Source organism: Ischnura elegans, chromosome 5 (assembly GCF_921293095.1).
Source record: "Ischnura elegans chromosome 5, ioIscEleg1.1, whole genome shotgun sequence".
In the NCBI taxonomy this organism is placed as follows: Eukaryota; Metazoa; Arthropoda; class Insecta; order Odonata; family Coenagrionidae; genus Ischnura; species Ischnura elegans.
The window spans coordinates 67,934,610-67,957,860 of record NC_060250.1 but is presented as its reverse complement, the minus strand read 5'-3'; the positions used below and the strand labels follow the sequence as shown (position 1 = coordinate 67,957,860).

The 23,251-nt window shown below is 36.6% G+C and overlaps 1 protein-coding gene across 3 annotated transcripts; it reads left to right on the top strand.

The window, feature by feature from the left end:
- Positions 1–3,781: 3,781 nt before the first annotated feature.
- On the top strand, positions 3,782–15,759 carry LOC124159019 (MOB kinase activator-like 4). Of its 3 annotated transcripts, XM_046534504.1 has the most exons (6): positions 3,782–3,894; positions 4,114–4,277; positions 5,781–5,990; positions 10,263–10,374; positions 13,125–13,249; positions 14,208–14,376. In XM_046534504.1, the coding sequence occupies exons 1-5, from the start codon at positions 3,835–3,837 to the stop codon at positions 13,245–13,247; spliced, it is 669 nt and encodes a 222-aa protein (XP_046390460.1). In that variant the 5' UTR covers positions 3,782–3,834; the 3' UTR covers positions 13,248–13,249; positions 14,208–14,376. The 3 variants fall into 3 exon arrangements, with proteins under 3 accessions (XP_046390460.1, XP_046390459.1, XP_046390461.1); XM_046534503.1 differs by lacking the exon at positions 14,208–14,376 and having other exon boundaries at positions 13,125–13,387; XM_046534505.1 differs by lacking the exon at positions 13,125–13,249 and having other exon boundaries at positions 3,784–3,894; positions 14,208–15,759.
- The last annotated feature ends 7,492 nt before the right edge of the window (positions 15,760–23,251 follow it).

Genomic DNA, 23,251 nt, shown 5'->3' with positions numbered 1-23,251 from the left:
GAAGAAAATGTGAGTCCGATGGGTGATCTGCCGTTTTGAATATTTATCATTGGTCTGCGTAGAGTAGAATATTACAGGTAAGAGGGATTATGTCATCTGTAATGTCATCTAAAAATACAGCAAACAGAAGGGGACCAAGGATGCTACTGATGCTACCCTGTGATGCTGACCTGATTTTACAGGTATGTACGATGATGGAGTAGTGTCGTTGTAATGGGAACTTACCCACAGCAGAAATATGTCTCGGATATGTCACTGAGACGTCTCGAATATCACATGTTACATCTCAGAGACATTCTGAGAGCTTCAGAGGCATCTCTGAGACTTCTCTGAGATGTCACTATGTCCAAAAAAAATGGTCTATGTGACATCTCTTGAGACGTCTCACGTAAGTCTCTGATATGTCTCATTAGACTTTGTACTATGGTATGCTTTAAATTTAGGCAAAAAAATAATTAAATTTAAATTATACAGTTATGGCCTACTTTTCTCGATCATTTTTAGCGACAAATTTTGTGATGGATCGCCTTTTGAAAATAAGAAACCCATATTAAATGTCGTGATTATAATAATCAAAACTGCAGATTTTCACCGAAAAATATATATGGAAGGCATTGATGGCGTTTAAATACGTTTTTTTTTAATTTCTGAACGTCTCACGATTACATCTCCGAGACATACGTGATATTCGAGTCATTCGAGACCATAGTGAGACGTCTCTGAGAGGTTCATCGCTATGTGGGTAGGTAGCTGGATAGGTTTATGGTTAAAAAATTTGCATGAATGTTATGTATCGGTACTGTAGTTCATGTTTGAGTAAGGAGTGGTTAACGGTATTGAAGAAATTTGAAAAGTCAATCTAAAAGTTTTGTGGTGGGCTCGAAAGAGTTGGTGTCATGGCATTGGTATTCCTCGAGGTATTAGAGACTCGATCCAGCGAGAAGGAAAATTAAAAAATTAAGATTGAATAATATCTTTATTTGAGTGAAAATATTTTTAAATTGCTAAATAGTTTCAGCAGTTTAAATTTAAAAAAATAATTTTGTAATATATTTTACTTAAATGAAAAAAGAACTATTTTAGCATTAATTTTTAGCCAAATACAGGTATTTAATCACAGATATATACAATAGATTGGCAATGGGAGTGGGGGGGGTGAAGCCATGCCTTTCTGCTGGCGGCCATGTTGCTTTCACCGACCTATGCGTTTGCGTAAGTAGGGAACTGGAGGAAAATTACATTGTGAAAGATAATGGCGCATTGATTAAGGCTATGAACTATAGAAAACGTTGTCATTTTCGTTAAAGATGTATCCAATTAAAAAGAAAGGGACCGATCTTGACACTTACGTGGTAAATTAACCAATCTTTGAGCGGAACATAACCGTGACGAAGTTATGAAATTGGTAATATAAGCTGAGCTAAGATTAATACTAATTCGGTTCCTGCTCAATATTATGGAATTGGAATCCATATGCATGAGTTATCTCGAAAATAAAATATTGTGTCCCAAATGTAGAAGGGGCGTAGCAGATGGGGAAAATGGTTAACTACGTCGTCTGCTAGTGTAGGAAGGTAGCCTACAATCGTGAATACATGGTATTGTTCACCCTTAGATTTACCAGCGACATTGTCACACTATTCAAACAAAATAATTCGAAAATTCCAAAGGTTTGATGCTTCCACTTACTGTATTTTTGTTGTCAAAGAGTTGTTGCTCAGTTAGAGTTGTCAATTAGACGAAAAACGTAGAAGCAATGCTACCTAACCTTTCACTGCCATAAGTAATCGGGCCAAAAATATTACGTAATTAAATTTGATTCAACCTATTTAAACCCATTATGATCTAACTTTCTGAGCAAGGCATGCTGCTTGGTGCTGTAAAATGCTTTTCTGAGGTCGTAAAGAGTCAATGCGATTGAATTCCTATCCTTAAGCATCAGAAATATAATTTACATTATTTTATACAGGCAGTGTTTTGGATTTCCCCTCACGATCACCCAATAGCGAACTTGAAAAGAAGTTATTGGCTTAAAAAACTCAACGATTTGATCCATGATCATCAATAATCAGTTTCATGTTGTTATAATATTCGAAGGGGAAGCAGACTATAATATAAATCTTACATCATGAGGGGGTACGTTTTTAATTAGAATTTCTATCTTACCGGGATAAGTGATTATAACAGACACCATGTTCTATATAGAAGCCACAAAATGATCAAATACCTGATAAGTGCTACATGGAAAGGTTGAATTATAATGAATGTGACCGCGTCATTTCACCGCGAGCACATGCAAACCATTATTTAAGCGATCGGTTTCTCGGAATTTCACTCAATAGATATTAACAAAGTCAAAACTTATGCTTTTGAAAGAAATTCGTTAAGTTTCCAGATAGAGTTAAAGGTGCATAATACACGCTCTACATATCTAAATAAATAATAATACTACAACGGAAATAAAATTCCGATACAATGTAATAATGCAACAGCGGAAAGTATATGACATAATGGAAACTGGAGAAAGTCTTTTCTTGGTAAACACAGAAAACACAACTGAAAACATCATGATGATTCCGTCATCAAAACACAGACACCGAGACAGAGAATGCACATGTTATTAACCCCTCAACGCCGTCATGCGTACCCAGTACGCTTCCTGACCTACTGTATATAATTTTTTTTCTCCGCCAGATATTGTATTTTAGATTAAAACAAATTGCTCTATCTTTTGAAGAAATGCTTTCCCTCTCCAATAAAATATTCATAACGACTTTAGGCCTTCAGAAATTTTTAAAATGATTCGATGAAATTCCGTTTTAAACCAGCACATTGACGACTTCGGTCGAAAAACTCAACGCCTATATTTATTCAAACGCTTGAAAAATTATTATATAGTAGCGCACTACATTATGCAAGTTTACAAAAAATTTTAATGATAATGATCGTATATTATGAACGATATAAATTATTGAATGATAGTATGCCAATAAGGTGAAGTCTTCTTAATCTCATCCGGCCGCTGGGATGGTATTTAAATAAATGCCCGCCGCGCTTGAGGGGTTAATTACCGATCCTAGAGATATGAAGCTACTGCATTTGAAATGATATCGCTTTCAGAAACTCCGGTAAATATCCGCTTCCGTCACACACCTTTAGAATTTGTTTTGGAGAGCAATTTGCATTTCAGCAAAAATAACGTGTCACAGTTTCATGATGCTATTTCTACAACTATGTGAATTTTGCCAACAATAAATTTAAAAAGGTAGAGCATAACCTGCACTTCACGTGATATAAATTTCGTGGCGATACGTACAAAAAAAAGGCTTTGGAAAATATTTTCATGCTCTGTGAGATGGAAGCGGAGACATTACTGAACGCAAACCATGCTTTCCTTATATCTATTATTTACGCGTGTAGAGACACATTTTCGCCCCCAGGAAAATTTCCCCTCGTAGTATACTTAAATGTGCACCCCCACATAACGCAGTGGTTCACCATTCTTCTTTTAAAAAGCTCCAAAAGCAGGAAAAGTAGCCTCTCAAATACACGTATGTTAATGGCACATGAGCAACGGTCGGTGAAAGCAAGATGGCTAGTTGCGCAAAATTCTTCTGCCGGCCGGCTTCAGCGCCACCGTGAGGAAAACATAGGCACTGCCAATCTATTGTATATATCTGTGTATTTAATAAAGTTCGCCGTGAGGAGTGGATTCAAATTTGACTCCCAAGTAATACGCTGCTTTTCTGTTAATAGGTTCAACAGTTGACGGCATGATGTCGCTAGCGTCTGCATAATCGCTAGTCTGTAATCGTGAAAATTTTTTCGGCAACCATGAAGATGGCTGATGGGTCTACAATATTAAGAAGAAATCGGCCGGGAACGTCTGCTAAAGTGAGTATTTTGTCCTAGGATCTGTTAAGTTCGATTATAATAGTCCGAGATTTCAGTGGCTTATCAAATGAAGTCCTATATAGGTCTTGGTCGTCGAAAGACGTGTTAACGTTTTGACGTATTTTTGTGATGGAAACGTTTTGGATGTTTTGTAATTAACTTCAATTAATCTTTCCTCGGTGGGTAGAATTATGAATTTATCTGTTTACTATTCCTCAGGATTTTTGTAGGTGGCCAGATGAATTGTTCGAGGAAATGGATAGCACGCTCGCCGTGCAGCAATACATACAACAACAAATACGACGGGAACCGTCAAACATTGACGTAATCCTTACTCCTCCTGATTCTCAGGATGAAGGAGTGTGGAAATATGAGCATTTAAGGTTTGTTTTCAAAACTACTTTTGTGAAGAGAATTTTCTTCCACCAGTTTATCTTTTTGTTTAACTTTTGGGCGTTTGGTGGAAACAGACATTTTTCATCATTTTGTGTTTTTGTTTGGAGTTTGTACTAAATTAATTATATTTAATGATAATGAAACTCTTGTTTCCTTTTTATTCCACATTTTGAATTAAATAGATAATGCTGAGGTTATTCGTAAAGTTATGGTTTATTATGGTTTATGGAGTTAACTAACATGATGTTGAACTGATCTTTTCATTAAATGCGGATGGGTTTTCAATTAACAAATCGGTGCAATTTCGTGGATACAAGTTTCCCCTATAATTACTCGGTTTGGTCGTGCTGTTAAATGCTTTGAAAGGTCTGCCTAATTTTATGATTGCAATGTTTTCGATTTTACGAATAACCCTCATACATCAGGTTACCTTTCATCGGGGCAATTTAGTGTCTAATTAAATTACACCTGTTAGCTTACGAAGTGTGGTGTTATTTAGTTCGCTTATTCGAATGGGCTGCAGTAGTGGCTTCTGGGTGGTTGTGATCCAAATTGAGAATCCAAAGAAGTTTTAATGGTTTTGAAGCTCTGTAATAATAAATTATTGAATTGCAGTCTTGTGGGGGAAGTCTGAGGTTATTTCCTGTTCGTATCTGTGAATGTAATTGTATTTCTAATGGTAATTTCTAATTTTTTTTCGAAGACCCATAAATTGTTTTGGATGGGTATTTGAAAATGCAGCTGGTAATACCAGTGAAATTATTTTCATAAAATTTAGAGTGAAATTTTTAAAATGAATGTTCTTGTTAATGAAGAATGGGTGTGTCATAGATTTGAATAGAACATTTGATGAACTTGGGTGGTCTCTTTTTTGGGTTTAAATAAATACCCATGTGTTATCCATTCAACCACTGTCTCTTACTGCCAACCTAAATTGTAATTGTGTGGGGAAACCTCAAAATGGTACATTATGGTGGAGTTTTCTGTAATGATAAATTTAAGTATGAGCCATGTGTAAAATTAATGCCTGAATCATAGCACCAATTAAAAAGTAAAGCAGTAATTTATTTTATAACTACATAAGGTGTGTTTAAGTTGCTAGTGCTAGGGAAAAATTGCTGCAATGGTGGCTAAAGACTGGCTTTTATTTGGAATTGATGGTAGGTATAAGAAATTAACTTTGAAGATTTAATACAAAAGGTATTTTGAAATGAGCATATTACCATCACATTTGTTTGTTCATCTTGAAGATATATGTATATATTTTTATATCATGATAGATTTAAATGTACCAATACATAACTATGGCAATGCTCATGTTGGAGGTCTAGCAATGGTTGAAGTATGTTTTTTTATAATGAGAGTGTATTGAGTATTCAGGCTTTGCTGTAAATGTTTATGTATTACAAATAAATTTTAGTGTAAATGAATTATGAAAGAGTATTTCATATTGGATAATATATTCATGCATGGACAATTTATAATTTCAGACAATTCTGCATGGAACTCAATGGTTTGGCTGTGAGATTGCAAGGAGAGTGCCATCCTGACACTTGTACGCAAATGACTGCAACAGAGCAGTGGATATTCCTATGTGCTGCTCATAAAACTCCAAAAGAGTGCCCAGCAATTGACTACACTCGTCATACTCTTGATGGTGCAGCATGCTTGTTAAATAGCAATAAATACTTCCCCAGCAGGTGAGTGTAATCTATCATATATCAAGAAAATATTGCAGTAGAACTCCCAATTGATTATATGGGATATGGTGTCAAATGATCAAATAAACTGTTGTGATAGCAGGATGCTGATGTCAAAATAAACCATTCTCATGCTTTTTTTTTTGTTTTTTAAAGTTTTGCCGCAATTAGGTGCGTTATTATCAAACATTTTTTTTATCACTTCCTGACGAAGTCCCCAGCAGGAGGAATGAAATGTTGGGAACTTATCACCACGCGGCTCAATACCTGAAAATGGTTGATGCTAGTGTATTATCCTGCCTTTTCCAATTCTTACTCAATCCTCTCTCATTGTTTGAAGTTGTAACTTCACGTATGCCTTTGTGTGCCTTAGCTCTCTGCTCTTTGTGGTGTTCATTGCTACTGGAAGCAGTCCAATCTTGTTGCCATCAGTTCTCTCCTCATATTCCCCTCTTCTGTTTATGTAATGCATTTCAAGCTCTAGTTGTTTTCTTGGATGTAGGGCCGTATTCTTAGTCGACCCTGTAGGGTCAACCGACCCTGGATACGTCATCAGCCCCTACATAAACCGATCTCGCCCTGCATACGCCAAATCAAGCCCTACATATGGCCGTCTTTGGAACTAAACGGGCCCTACTTGACGACACCGATTGTTTATTTACCTTGAGCCGTTGCCCCAACAATACGCCCGAAAATTATCGGACGTATTTTCTTAGTTTCATATTTAGTTCCCATTACCCCACCAGAGTGGAAAATTGGCACTGTGCCATCATCTACGTCATTTCAGAGAACTTGACGACGGAATTACCCCCCACCACTTATGTAGGGTCAACTGAGAAACGCATGTAGGGGCCTTTTGTTATGTAGGGGCGGATATGTAGGGTCGACTAAGAATACGGCCCTTAAGCTTCTGGCTTTGGTTTCTCGCTCTCACTACACAGTCATAGTTAGTTTCTGCTACTTTCCCCATGTCTTTCTCTTTTGTTGTTTTGTGTTTCACAATGGCTGCGTTCAATGCAGTGTTATAGGCATTCCCCCTCCTTTAGAAGTTTTCCTGTTCCTGTGGTTTCCTTCCTCTCCATTCCAGGACCTCCTTTCACTCTTTTTCACTCATCTCCTCTTACTTCCTGCTTTTCTTTCCATACCTTGTCTCATTTTCACTCTTTTCACTCCTCCTTTGATTTATTTAACAGCTCTTACTTCTCTTGATTATTTTTTATTTCTCTCAACATATTGCATTACCATCTCTTTCTGGTTCTTTTCTTCAAATCAATTGATATAGGTATCTGTGTCCTTTTTTGTCTGATAGCAGCTTAAGCGGTCTTGCATTTCTTATTTTGAACCTAGCACTGTTTTCCTGTATCTCTTACTGTGGATAGTAATTCTCCTTTTTTTAAGACCAACAGTCTTTTTTTTTCTTCCTTTGTAATTTGTGCATCATGATGACTAATGCTCTGTTTCAGATTTTATGAGGGGAACATTGGAGCCCCATGATGTACCCCTATAATAATGTATTGTGTCTCTTAATATTTAATGACATCTTCCACTTCCTGGTTGCATTACCTTTTTCTCTTTGACGAGCGTGCTGCCCGCTCTCAGCAGGCTTCCCCCGCTCTTTTCAATGCAGGTCCACAGAGGGATAGGCGTGTTTCTAATTTTAAAATGTAGAAAAAAAGGCAGGGTTTTATGTACAAATTTAATTGGAGTGTTCATGTACAAATTGAGGTCAGAGGACCTCTTTAAACACAACATTGGAAGTAATTACACTATCCTCTGTTAAACGCACATGATGACTCATACTTACATATCAACAGGAGACTTGAATGTGGAATCAGCCGCATTTTGATAAAAGTTATTTAAAGAATGCGAGATATTGTTGCAAATAAACAAATGTATCAGTTTGCGCGCCGTTAACAATATTTACCGGTTTTTGTTTTTTTTGTTGCTTTTTTGTTTTGTTTTTGCTTTTTTGTTTTTTTTAATTATTTAAAAACCAATTTTAGGAAACAATAGCAATATTTAGGAAGTAAGATATGCCGTCGCATGTTCTCTGATAAATTCTGTGCATTTTGGTACCTCATTTGTAGAGTTTGGTTGCGTATAAGTTGAGAAAAAGGTATCTATACAGTAGAAATAATATAGAAGATTGATGGTAATATTTTCTTTCTTTTTCAATAATCTTCTCTTATTCTTGGATGCTAAAATTTGAGTGCAGATGTGGGTGAAGTAGAGAACACATCTGGCTTGTTTTCAACCTAGCAAAAATAATCATCTCCCTCGTTCCAGACTCCAAGCCATTTCTTTTACTCTGAAATTAGGCTGTGACATATTAAGCTATGTAGACTTAACAATTACCATTTATTGAAATCAATATTCTTTAGCCATTTACTGGTAGGATAGTTGTTCAGACATGATAATTCCGTATAATTCATTCCACCAACACATATACAGCAGACTCTCTATTATCCGGCTACGGTTTATGCGGGTTGTGGATTATCTGTGCATGATTTTCACTCTTGCTCAATTTTTTTCCGCTATCTTTATTTTTTTAAATCGGACGCAAAATCATCGGAATTACGGCATCAATGCTAGGATACACCGGGATTATTAATTCTGTTATAATCCCCTTTGTAAAAAGGAAGCGATCTCGTGCTAGCTGCATTCACGGAACACCGTGTTCATGTTTTCCCAAGCCTCGCAGTGTGCGACCTCGCTCCTTGATCACGGATACACGTCGCACATCAGTTGCAACCTGGGCAACTTGTGCGAGATGCGACTACATGGCGTGGTGCCTGACAGTGTAGTTTCTGATGCCGAGCAATGGTTTTGAAGCATTTGTGCCAACCACTTTTCTGTATCCGTGATCACACAGCCACGGATGTGTAGTTTTCGAAAACAGGTCTTACATGGAGCATTAATAATACAAGTACAACCATGTTATCGCCGCAAAAGAGATTGCGAACTGGCAAAGAAAGTTCTCAATGAGTCTGGGAAGCACTCTTAAATAACAGAATAAATGCATAAATTGTTTGTTTTACGTGAATTATGAACATTACAAGACATTTAAGTGAAAGTTTGGATTATCCGTGTTTTCGGATTATTCGTGCCGTCTCTCCCCATCATTAGCCCGGATAATCAGGAGTGTACTGTACAAGTTTTCAGACTTTGACTCACTGTTAAATTAGCTATTCAATCTTAGTTAATCAATTCATATATTGGAATTGCAATTTTTGCAGGACTAAAATCAATGGAGAAAATAGCTAAAGATAATGGTTATGGTCGAAAACTTATACAGAAACTTTGAAACAAGATTAAGGCACATTTCCTCAGATTAAGATATAAACCTCATAATTTGGGCCATCACCTGATAGATCAGCTGTTAAAAATCACAAAATGTAAAAGTTACTGGGTTTCGGCACTTTTTCTAACAAAATATCCCAAAAAATTCTGGGGTAACTACTCAAAATTAGTCATTACAATTCCTTAGCAATAGAAAAACCCCTTTTTAATTCAAAGGGCAAAATCGTTTCGAAGGGTAAATGTGGTTGGTTTTCTTTCTATTTCAAATGATCTATTTCCACCGTCACGTTGTACCTTGACCCACCACCAGTAACCCATCCCACCTTTAACCCTGACTCTCAATGACCTCTCTTCTTCTTCACCACCTTCCTATTACAAATCTCATTACTCTTGCCTTAGATGAACATTCAGCACTCCCTCTACTCTCTTTAATTTAGCCCCTTTCCCATGTGGGCTTGCATTAATGTGATCATACATGTGGTGCTGGTACAATGTGTATTACAAAAATGATCTAATCTAAGGATTTGTGGTTGCAAAATGTGCAAATTAGTGAGAAAAAAATCATAATAAAAGTTCCAGGTTAGTTTGATGCCCGATAACCATGCCTGAGGCACTTTAAGGGCCTAAATGCAGTTTGAACATTGAGGTTTTAGACCCGGATAGAACGTTTTTTTAGTTTAGTGTGACATTATAGAGTTCTTTGGGCAAATATCTCAACCGTTTAGTCGTGTATCAATTCCTTCATACCAAAATGGTGCCTCTTGCTTTACTTTATAAGTCGGATCATAATACTCATCTATATTTCTCATCATTTTAATTTGGTCTGACTGTGATATATCTTTAGTCTTCCATTTACGTATATCATTGCATGGAATTTGGTACCATGGTAAGTAAGGGTCAGCGTATATCATATTGTTCCTGTTTTAGTTGTTTCAAAATGAGTAATGAAATTGTTCCTTTCATTTATTACAGAGTGAGCATAAAGGATACTTCAGTGGCGAAATTAGGATCAGTTTGTCGGAGAGTGTACCGAATATTCTCTCATGCGTATTTCCACCACAGGACAATATTTGATGAATTTGAGGTTAGTATCCTCTAGGATTAGGCTTTATTAAACTATTTTGTCTTTTTGTAATTATTTTTACTTGATTTAGTTTGTTTTCATGGCCTTAAAAAGTTTTGTGTCCTCGAATCTGTGGAAAAGCATCATCGTTAAATAGGTACATATATAAGGATTTGAAAGATGTTTGTTTGACTAATTTTTTTATTTTTGTTTTAGGGATATTTTCATATAAATGAACTTGATTGAGTGCTCTCTGATATGCAAAATTAAATTTAGTGTCAGATGTGTCTACTTCACACCATTCGATTTATTGAAATAGCATAATGGTGGAAATACATTTGGAATGTATCAATGCCTTGCTTAGTGCTATTTTGATGTGCCCAATTTCACTAAAGAGGACACACTTTGTTCATCTATGAACCATTCCCAATGGTGCTCACTCAAATCACATAACCTTTTTCTGCACTTGATCAAATATGAACTATCTAAGTGTACTAAAATTAACTGCTATTTTATCAGCACAACATTATCCTTTGCCTCAAATTTTTTTTTATTTGTCAAACCTTTCACCTAGGAATAGTCTAAAACAATACTATGTCATCTGGGTACCTGACCTGCCGAAGAATTTTTATAACAATTGAGTGAACATAGGTTATTGATTGCATTTAGGGGAAATATGTCAATATAGAGGTCTTTGATGATCAAATCCAAATGCCAGATGACATAAATATTTAGTTTTTTTTACATGAAACCCTACACTTTTTTTGCAGCAGGAATTTTGATTTCTCCTTACTTTCTGCAACAACTGCAGGTATGCTCTCGTTTCAAAGTTTCTTGGCTATGCAAACTTATGAAATATTTCCTATCTTTAGTTCAGCTTCTCGTTTACCATTTTTGCAGATGACTGGGACTGATTGCCATGTAGTTCTTTCTTGTTCTTAGGGCGACTGTCATCTTTTCATAGGAAAGGGAGTCCATTTATCGTATGTTTAGAATCAAAATCCACTCAGCCATTAGTTCCAATGAAAACTAAAACTATCCTGCTTTAGAAATATGCGCTGCATGAAGGGGAAACAAGCTTTACTGTAATTTAGTTCATCAGTGTTCCTTTGGCGACATTTGGTTGCAAGTGGTAACAATTTCAATGAAATGACTGAAAAACTTAGTACACAACAGGGTAAGCTTGCCCAGGCAAGGCAGTGAGAAACATGCTTTTATCATTGAGATTGATATAAATTCATCGTCTCTACCAATTTCTGAACATAAATTATTATGGAGCGGAAATCACCAAAATTTAACCCATAATTCATTGTTACAATATTTTTTGCCTTGTCACCACTCCTAGCATGTGTAATGAAGAAAGAGACTTTGTGCTAAAAAAATGTGTTTTCTAATTAAACACGATGATCTAAGAAAATTAACCATTCAGAGATAGTGAGAAGGCTGTTGAACCTCTTTCGCTACAACAGGAATATAGTAACTGTCCACAATATTATGAAATAGACCTTTGTGAAATAGACCTCTGCTGCATACATGTAGTGAGCACAAGTTCCTAGATGGTCTTGCTTTTTCTGTTAAGGCCAATGTTGACCTCTAATCACTTTACTTCCCACTTCCTATCATACCATGAATTACTAACTTAACAAAATTTGCCTAGGTTAAATTTATTGGTTCTTCTGATGAGTTTTTATTGTGAAAATATTGGAATACCTGTGAAATGAGTAGATAACATAGTCTCATCCATTTAATCTGCTGAACTTTCATGATTAGGAAACTGGTGTTTGTTTTAGAATCCTCTTTTTTCTCCTTTTCATCAATTCTTGATGATTCCCTCTTGATATTGATTAAAAAATTCAAATACTTTAGAGGACTTTCCCACATGCCTTAAAAAACGTAGTATTATCCTTCGTTTCTCTCATTCTTAAAAAAATCAAGTAACCCTACGGAGTGAGATTCCTTGATTTTTTTCCCATTTAAACGACACCTGCCCAAATTTTTGTCTTTCCGAATTTCTACCTGATTTTCAAGTATACTGTAGGAGAATGCCTCTCAAGAACAACCCTGTTCGAATTTCTTGAATATCTGCAAAACTCTCGCCGCAGTGGATTTTTTAAACATTTCCACCCCACCACCTTCCAATACAACACTAATACTCCTAATAAATTTTTATTTAAGTTCGCATCAGATATTGATTCTTGCCACAATATTGCCGAGGAGTTTATTAATGTAGCCGCATGTATTATATGAATTGGAGCATTTAGTCCTGGTAGATATGCTCTCAAATATTTACAATAGTTAATAACACAGAATATCCAAAACTACAGAATGTGGAAGTCATGAAATGTGAGCAGTTTATTATAACCTGTAGTAAAGACGGCAGAAAAAACAGAAGTTAATGAATCAAAAAAGTGCATGTGGTTCTTCTAGTGTGAAAGCTAATACATCTGGTTTTTACGAAGTTTGATTCCCAAAATGTATGCCATGATACCAGGAACATACTCCTATTTTTCAAGTGTTTACTTGTTTCATTTAATGTGAATTCAATTCGAACAAAAACCCCAAGTAAGGCATACCCACCTTCCCTAAATGAGGTGTAAGTGTAATTGACTGAGTTTATCAAATGACATATTTTCTCATTTATTCCTTGTGATTCCTTGTTCATCAGTAAATGGTTTTTCATGTCTTATCAATTAAACTATCTATAGTTTGCCTGAATAACAAGCACAGTTGTATATAAGTCAGTAATGACAAATGGTTTTTCCTTTTGGCAGAGTGAAACGTACTTGTGCAAAAGATTTACTACCTTCGTCACAAAGTACAACCTTATGACTAGAGACAACCTAATTGTGCCCATTCAAGAAGAAGAAGAAGGCAATGGGGAATCAGAAGCATAGCAGTGTGAAATCAAGTTTTAGTTACTTTTCTCTTGTAATCGTAATGTACCAAGTGATTGGAAAGCCATTGTTTTATCAGGTGTTAGCCATATTAATTGTTGTAATGTACATCATTAATAAAAGTTGCAATATTATGCATACATTAACAATTTCTCTGCTGTGGAGGTATCTGTTACCTTCTCCTTGAAGAGAGCAGAGGATGAGCTTTCTCTCTGAACTACCCCAATGGCTTTCAGGTGAACTGAGCATGAAATGAAATAATAATGCAGTTTATTTCATGGCCAGTGGATAGAATTTGATTATTAGGTTATTGATATATTCAATTATGCACTAATTTGAAATTGGGGATTGTTAGGTAATGGAGACTATTGCCTCCTTTGTCTACTGCTGCGGGTAATGAATTGATACTTAATTGTTAATTTATGACTGAATGTGCTGAGTCTTCGACACACAAAGTAAGTTAATTTCGTAGAAATTGTGCATTATAAGCTGTAGATAAGCAGTACAATATTGTACTTAAAAGGGCATTCAGCAGTCAGTGACACTTCAATCTCATGTAAAGTCATGCAAAGCAAGTAGCTTGCTCTTGACCTGATGTTGCCATGCTGATGGAAGGTAGTTAGTGACATGCTTATGAAAGGCAGTTATTGAAAAAACTGGGTGCACTGGTAGCAAAATTATTAATGAAACAATTCTTGACTTCGTCTGGGTAGGAAGGTATATTCTTTTTATTGTATCCATGATGGATATGATCCTTATTTTGAAACTTCATAAGGGCATGTCAATAAATCGAGGACTGCTTAGGTAAACCATATGGTTTTTACCAAGGGTCATTATTATTAAGAGTGATTTTGTTCAATGTGTGAAACTTGTCTGAATGATTGAACCTCAATGATCATGACTAATTTAATCTTTGCGTTGCAAAATTTTGACTCATGCCTTTCTTTTTCCTTTTGGCAGAGTGAAACTTACTTGTGCAAAAGATTTACTGCTTTCGTCACAAAGTACAACCTTATGTCTAGAGACAACCTAATTGTGCCCATTCAAGAAGAAGAAGGCAGTGGGGAATCAGAAGCATAGCAGTGTGAAATCAAGTTTCAGTTACTCTCCTCTTCGCTGCTCTGCATCACCCTCATTCTGAAAAGATACCACCTGTGTGTCACTGGACATTTTTTTTATTGGTCATGAGTCAGCATTACTTGTTTTTTTTTCTAACCAATGCCCAATGTTTCTGGCAGTGCCAATGCAATCAATTCTGGAGATGGGTTGCCATGAGAGCCCCAGAAGATGTTCCAGTTCATGATAACCTTTTTATAGCCATGGTAAAATATAATTCAGTAGGAAAATGTTATTGATGAAGGCCAAAACACTGACTTCTACCAAGGGAAAGAATTAGTGGTGATAAATTGAATTTTAGAGAGTGGTATGAGGTGTTATTTGTTTTTATAACAGTTTAGTATACTAAGATCTTTTTCCAGTACTCATTGACCAACTGAGCTTGTATTTGAGGATTGATGTTATGATGTTTATTTTCCCTTTATATGTGTGTGGCCTAAATCTCTTAATTCATCACAACATTTATGCATGCTTTATAAGGTTAACATGTCATCTGTCTTTATGATTTCTCTCGGACTTATATTGCAAAAATTCAAGTCAACATGCTGCCGTTAATTTCTGCATGGGAATACTTGAAAATGTACATACATGTATATAAATAGAAAAAAAATCATTATTATAGTCATTTATGAAGAGAAACTCAATAGGAAAGATGCACCTAGCATGACTTTCATTAGCTAAAAGTGGCTGTAATTGTTTGTAAAATTGTCATTAATTATTTAATACAATCACAGCCATCATTTCAATTGATAGGAACTCAATATTAGTTCTAATGATTTTTTTTGAAAATTTTTGTGGCATGAATGCATGCATGTTAGACCAGCTTCCCAAATGTTCTCTACTCTGACATAAAAGATCGGAACATTTTTAATTGCCACTGAGAACTGTCAGTGAAAATTCTTATATGGCTTACAGTCTGGTCTGCCTCCTTTAATTTATAATTTATTGGGCATTTTTTGCCCACTTATAGGGTCATCTTTTGTGTTGTAGTGATCTTAAGCTTCATAGACATTTAATTTTCAAGTATTTGAAATATACAGCCTATAAATACTTTTATCTTTTAACTTCATATATGTCAACAATATTGAGTTAATGAGCAATAAGGAAGTACATATATCTTGGGTAACAAATCATGATGAGTTCATTAATTTTTTTATTCCATTGATGCCCAAGGCCATCAATCATTCTCATTTAATGCGGTGGATCTGGACCTTTTATATGTGTTTTGTTGTGTATATTTTGTAAATTAGCGTTCAAAATTTTTAATTGGCTTTTTTCTAGTAATTGTCAGTTAAAACTCTTATGCATTTGGATTCCTTGTCTGAGAGTAATGAAATTGTATTACAAGAATTAATTTTATTTGTCCTATGTGTCTACTAAAGTATACTTGAAATGATGTTGGTATTTTATTTCGCTACTTGACTCCTAACTTTCATTCAAGAGATTCTCTTGTGCCTCGTACATACCACTACCCAAAGCATTAAATCTTAGCTCAGAGGTAGGATAGGGTTTGGTGTATGTTGGTCTTATACAAGTCATCCAACACAACTGCTTTACAGTCCAGCCAGTGAAAGTTGTCGTATGGAAGTTCAAAGCGAGGGGCAGAGAACAGTTTGCAGCCATTCGCTGTCCCCTATACCCACCTCACACCCTTGCCTAGTCATGCAACGTTGTCACATGCGAAGAAGTACTGAAACGAGCCTGAGCCACCAAAACGAGCCTTCTCTTCAAAACACCAAAACAAGGGATTTTTCCTTTGGGTCCTTCACGCTCGTCGACCCTACTGGCTCCTTTCTTCAATGAACCCTTTTGTTTACATGTGACGTGGGCGTTTCCCTTTGTTATCTGGCAACCTTGCCCCCTACCCCGATCTCGGGCCTTTCTAAATGCCCTCGGACAACTCTCGGCAGCTGGATTGTAGTGTTGGTGGTTGGATTGGTATGGGAGAGTTGTAAACTATCCACAATCATGCACTTTTACGTATTGCCAAATTAAGAGTATTGAATCTAAGGAGGCAGTTGGAATTGTTGTGATCTGTTTATGAATGTAAACTCTACTTAAAACTATGGAGAATGTTATTAATTCATCTCAAGATTTATACCAGGTCAGGTCCTCCAATGTGGCCACAATGGAGGACTGCTCGTGGCTGTAATGGGCTTATTCACCACACCCAGTTTATTCACAGCTTTAGCAATAAAAAGAAATAAATTATTTTCGATCAATTCACTGTGAACAAGTTAACTGTTACAATATCTCCCACTGGTAAAAAGTGGGTTAAACTTAAGAATTTTTATGTTTTGAATTTATGATAAATTTGCTGATTTAGAAAGATATTTCTTGTTGTAATTTATCTTTCCCAGCTGTTCACCAAATTCTTTTAATGGATTGCAATTATGAGTCTTTCGTGGCTGTAATAGAAGATTTAAGAAGTATTCATTTAACCTGTTATCCAGGAGAAGAGATCATTCTTGATAAATTTGATTTTAATAGCAGTGATTAAAAATTTTGGTTCAACTGGATTTTAGTCAACTTGGTTTAAAATTTGAGTAAATCATGATGTGTAAGATTGCCTTTTTCCATGATAGAGAAAGATTTCTTCATTTAATGCTGCAGTAGCCCTGGATGATGCTGCCATATTTAATACATCCTATCACCAATATGTGTGGTAACAGTCACGTAGTTCATTCTTTGCTCAGTTTCAAACTGCTTGGTATCCATTCCATTTTTTCTTCCTATTCTTTGCTTTGGTTTCCTCCCAACTGTCCTTCATCGTGTTTATGTACCAAATTAAGTAGTACCTCAATTTAGGGAGTAGGTGGGGATTAGGTAAAATTATCGATCTCCCTGAATATGCCTAGCTCGAGAGAGTACTGCCATTTTCAATAATATAAGGTTTTTGACCCTGGAGTTTGGCTTCCATTTTTCTCAGCTCTGCGCATCCTTCCTCATATGTCTCAGCAACGTGAAGGCAAAGGATATATGTAGCTGGCTCTAAGGCATTTCTGGCATTTAGTGCGAACCCTCTATTTTCACTGATGCCAAATCAATAAAATGAGACTTTTTGGTGTCTCAATATTATTGGAAAAGATAGTACAGTTTATATTCAATCTTAGTTTTGCACTTCTTAATCCTTTCAATTCTTTTTTTTTAATTATTAAAGAGTAGTTTATGCTGTAGAGACCATCTGTGTGAATCCTAATGAGTGCTGCACACTGCAGAAAAATATTCTTGGATGCCGTCAAATTTATATTGTTAGTGCTCATAGGTATTAGGAATGGTCATTTTTGCACTTTTCTATGTGTGATCTAAAAATTGCTTTGGAATTTGTATGTGGGATAATAAATTGGTCTTCATGTTAAGATGTTCTCTCACTGATGAGCTGTTTTATAACCAGAATAGCAAAGCAGTTGAGATTGCAACAATTTGGGGGCAAGCCATGGTTGTTCAAGTTGTAGGTAAGATTTAAGCATGGAAAAAGTGAATGAAATCAACATTTTAAGGAAACTGTAACAGCTCTTTATTAGTTCTTAAAATTATTTTTCTTAAAACATATGCGATTTTTGCTTTTACGGGGGATAGGGGGGGTAGCAGCTGCCCCCTCCTGCCCCTGGCTGGGTAAGCCCATAGCTAAGAGTTATTTTTGTTTGGTGATTTAAAGAAAGAGGAATTTTAGTTTTTATATTCAATTGATAGGCTTGACTTAAATGTATCAAATGAAGGAAGCCTTTGGCATGAACTATCACAACTTGTAGTGAAATAGCAATCATCTTGAAAGTGTCCACACATTGGTCCTATTTCACCTTTACATATTAAATTCTCTCATACCTTTATGAGTAGGTAACCCATTACGATTGTTTTCATTTAGACATCCAATCTGTCCTTTGCAAGAACTTTTAATCTTGGCTTTAGGAGTATAAAAATACACTTGGGATTTTTTGTGGAAACTTGTAGTATCCATGTTTAAAATAGGAGAGATGTGAGAACTTTTTCTTTTAAATCTAAGTATGTACTTGATAAGAATTCTACTATAATGGTATGAAGTGTAGAATTTGCGATAATTTGCTCAGGAGCAATTGGGAAGTACAAGTGCTGTTTGTCTACTCTTGTTTTGAAGATGGAATATAGTCTTTTATGAAGGTGTATGTAAGGCCTTGGGGGAACTGACACATGCAGGTCCTTTTGTAATCATCGCCTATCACTGTCGAGCAAATTTGTAAGCTAAGTAGCCTGTATACCAATCAAATATAACTTTATTACTCGGACGTAATGATAGTCTTAAAATTGTTAGCATATAAAATATGACATTTATATTATTCCAGCTGGTAATACGCCTATCCATTGGCGGCCGTAATGTGTTCACAATCTCTCGGGGATCATCATCCTGATTGGTGATAAGCTGAAATTATGACGTTATTTGAAAAGAATTTTCATTATATTCTATTGCCTCTTTTATCTAATTTTAAGTTGTTTTGCGGGGTTACCAATACTGACATATTATCGTAAACTGGCACCATGGAAGAAGCTGGCACGCCAAGGTAAACCAAACATTTTATTAAATTGGCAATGTATTTATTTAACATAATGCGAAAATATCATCAGGATAGTCACATTGTTCTTTCTGTTTTCGCACCCATTTCTTCGCTTGAATTATGAACATATATTAAATGTATGGTCATGGCTTGACTTTGGCTTGACTATTCGAAATCGCCGGCCAACAGGACTTCGTGTCGCCCAAGTGTCGCCGACCGTCAAGGTGCGACACAAGTGGACAAAAATAGAACTGAATGTTTAGAAAAGAAAAGAGAGGGAAATGTGCTTAAAACTTCAGTGCGATAGCCTATTACTTGTTCTTGAGAATATTTTGCGGTAGGATTTCTGTAAAATATCCATATATCTGTGCATAAAAGTGATTTAGAGTTATTTAACCGCTGCAACTCGTGAAGTTGAGGAATGGAGTTTTTGTAGAGAAATTTTACCACTTCATCAATTTGACTTCATTACAATAAGGTATGTATAAAAAATAACAGCTATTTAGGAATAATTTTTCCGATTAAGGTCAGTTATGGTAGTTAATCGATAAATTGTATTTCAAGGCTTCATTTGGTAACACTCCGGGAAATCCGGGTTAAATTTTGTCAATAATGAATATTGGCTCACATGCAAAGCACTGGCGTGGAAATGACAAGTGTCCCTTTTTATAACTTCTTAATCAATGTGTTTCCGTGATCTGGATTAGTTCAAAAACGTTAAAATATCATTTTCGCTATGATACCTATTCAATGACTTAACGGTGCGTAGAGGTCCTCAATCGTCTTACAAGGACACATACCTTCCACTAATCCGGTCCTTTTTTAGGGATGAAATACTCGCTTAAAACTCATGCTATTATTTTGAAAATTTCAAGATACACATAACAGACCCTAATCAGCAATCGCGTGAAATGAATCCGAGGACTCAATTAAGTGGAGGCGGCTATAACGATCGAACCAGCCTTTTTACGATGATAGCCAAATTAATACAAATAACTACGTAAGTTATAATATCTGCGGATAATTATAGAATCAAAGGAGTAAGCACTTCCAAACTTCGTTTTGCTGGTGATGGGGTTAATAACTAACCATCAGCGGGGGCGGTCTGGGGCGGTCTAGTAGGTAGTCGGCGATCGCAGAGGGCCCCGACCTTAGGGGGCACACGCTACGCTCGCGTCTATCTTGAAGCGTGTATGAAAGCGTTATAAAAGACCCATTAGTACTAGAACCAATGTTTTTTTCCCGTTATAAAATTCTAGGTTTTCATTGGTTGCTTTATTTACGGCATACTCTGTGTAATAAGATTATATAAAAAAATAAAATAAAGATGTCAGAAGATAAAGGAGAACTTGATTCTTTTTTGAAAGGGTTATTCGAAAAGGCTATTTTAGATTTCAGCGCCGTTTCAAGGAAAAATTGCACTAAATAATGTATCACAGAACCATAAGGCATTATTAAATCTTATAAGCTGTTAAATTCTCACTGTTCGTTGTATTTTTTCTAAAGAAGTTGCTATTTTTTATTAAATTTTATCTGGATTTTTAGTGTCACAATAGCGTCAAAATCCATTTCCGGGCATGCAATTTCGTAAAAATTTTCCCTGGGAAAGACCCCCGAATCCCTCATGGTAAGGGAGGCCCCCAATCACCCCAGGCCCTTGACAATCAGACTCAAAATCACGATTCTTTAAGATAATTCCGTAGACGGATGGAATATATAAGTAATAACGAAAACAAACTTTCTCATTTAGCTATTTTCTCTTATCATGAAAATCGTATAAATGCAAAAGTCACCGCCCACTTTTCTTGTGTTAGTGACGCCATTACATTTCTGGGTCGTTTAGTCGTTCAGAGAGACAATCTTTGACAGATAGAATCGATCATAAGAGTGATGGAGTCTCCTTGAGAGTGTTCATCTACATCTACATCCACATAATACCCCGAAAGCCGCATAAAAGGCGTATGGCAGGGGGTGTTAGGTCACCAGCCGTTTACAGCTATAAAAAAATAAAGGGCTCTAACGAGGTTGGGACTGCGTTTATTGAAGTCCTTTATGGTTCGGGGGAAAAACGAATTCGCATATCCATCCGTTCGGCAAAACATCTCTCTTAATTTATCGCTTCTATCGGACCCGGAAATATAGTGTGGCTCTAATATTATGTTCTCTGTGTCGCTCTTAAAGATATCTATTCTCAATTGTTCAAGCAATCTAAGCCTAGCGCGCAGCCTCCGAGTCTCCAACGGCTCCCAGCCTAATTCGCTTAACATCTGGGTAAATGAATGAATCAATGAAACAATGAATCACCAGGGCCGGATTTACCCAAAGTTACACTATAGGCACCTCTCCATTGAGCGCCCCTCCTCCTTTGAGCCCCACCCCCTCCCCGATAGTTATGATAAACCATAGCTACTCGCATGAGGTAACAGAAGGCGCCCCTTGGACTGCGACGCCCCGTGGACTGCGACGCCCCTATATAGGTACGTGCCTATTTTGCCCTACGGTAAATTCGGCTCTGCGAACCACGTGAAACGGATGCGCGAGGCCGAGAATTAGCGGAGAAGCGGTGAGCCGCTCGGCAAGAGCCAGTGATACCGTGAACTTTTCAGCGCGAGGGGTAACCCCGTCGCGAGGGGTCGATATTTCGCTGCTAATTGCTCGAGAAATAGACGACGCGTCTATTAGTCGCGACGCAGCAGCTTTATTATTAGTAGCTTTTCGTCGCGACGGATTGAAAAACGAAAAAATACGGGTCTCTTTATCTTTCAAACTCAAACGCAGTTGATAATAATACATAAATGGCGAAAAAGCCTTCTAGGATATGCTAGTCTATTTTTCATAATTGTAAATTGTAGTATCAGTAGTATTGTACTGCAAGGATTGGCACGGATTGGAGAAATTTTGATGCCTTTTTGCCCATAACTTGTGTTTAAAAAAAACTTTCGATTGATGATGAATTTAAATTAGGAATGAAATGGGAATGAGAATTGAGCATACCTCTTGAATCAGGGAGTAAACATTTAGACAAGTGGATGGTGGACATAGGCGAAGTTAAAGGCTAATTTTAGGCAATATCGATACCCACAACGCTTTTGGGAGAACTCTTGTTCTTCGTATAAGCTTAATCATCCAGTTTATTTTTCTGAGAATGCAGGGCAAAACGAAATTTTACTGGAGTTTACACACATCTGATTGCGTTTGAGAATTTGGAAGGCTTTGCAGCTGCTTTACTCCACCTTGACCTGATGGCACATAAGCAAACCTTAATTTGACGCCGCGGCGTGCCCTGCGTTTACATTCATCTCAACGTGATGTATGAGCGCTTAGACCAGGGGGGTCTAGACATTTATTCCGCGTCTCGGGGGGCGTGGGAATGAATAAAGAGGCCAAACCTTATGAAAAACTATCGCTAAAGGCGAAATGATTAAAGAGGAATTAGCCTATTATAGTAAATATACGGTTATAATTTTACACCTGTCCTCATCAACTGTAGGAATTATTTTAAAGGTCCAACGAGCTAAGAATACCAAATTATATACCTATTTATATCTCTATATTTACATTCGTTCAGCTTCGCCACAGCAGGTGAGGCATCTAATAGAAGTAACACAGCTGTCACTAAACTTGTTCGCGAATATTGGTCGAGACATTTCGGTGGTTCATTGGCCATCGTTCTGCTTTTCCCAAGAAATGTGACGCATTTGCAGGACTCATAAACGTATGGTGGTACCGTTCACTGCGACTCGAAATTTCGAATACACTTTTCTTGAGGAAACCATTCGTCTACATTCAGCCAGTCTCTTTAGGAAACGTTAGAGTAAGCTGATTAACTTTTCGATGCGTAATTTAATGTTTCACAAAAGAAATGCCACGTAGAGCCCATGGCGAAACAATCGGAGTGACTTCTCAGATTTTTTTACCTCCCTCCCCTGAAAAGCTTTAAGTATTTCTAATTGATTTGTCCCACCCTCATAGCTGAGGAACTCGATACTGAAATATCATTTAATGATCGCAGCAGCACAGCTTTGACCATTTCCGCCAAAATATAATTTAGAGTGGTGCAGCGGCAGCAAACTATTAGATGATATTAATTTTCCCCACGTAAGGTCTTATCGTAGAAACTACTGAAAATGTTGTCGGAAGAACGGATGTTTATCCCAGTGGAGTGATTTGATCTATAAGAATATTATTGATGTTTTTTCTTGTTTTCAGCAACTATGGTCTATTTTTTAATTCGGGCGCTTAACAGGTAAAATGGAACTACAAATCCACCACTGTAAGTTACAAGGACTTACGATGAATGATTTGGAATATGTTGCTTAAGACGAGAATAAACGGGTAGCGCAAAACAATTTCCCCGAG

Coding starts and splice junctions, on each gene's coding strand:
- LOC124159019 (XM_046534504.1), top strand. CDS start 3,835: ATGAAGATGGCTGATGGGTCTACAATATTAAGAAGAAATCGGCCGGGA. Junction 5,991..10,262: donor AATAAATACTTCCCCAGCAG/GTGAGTGTAATC, acceptor CATTTATTACAG/AGTGAGCATAAAGGATACTT. Junction 10,375..13,124: donor CAATATTTGATGAATTTGAG/GTTAGTATCCTC, acceptor TCCTTTTGGCAG/AGTGAAACGTACTTGTGCAA.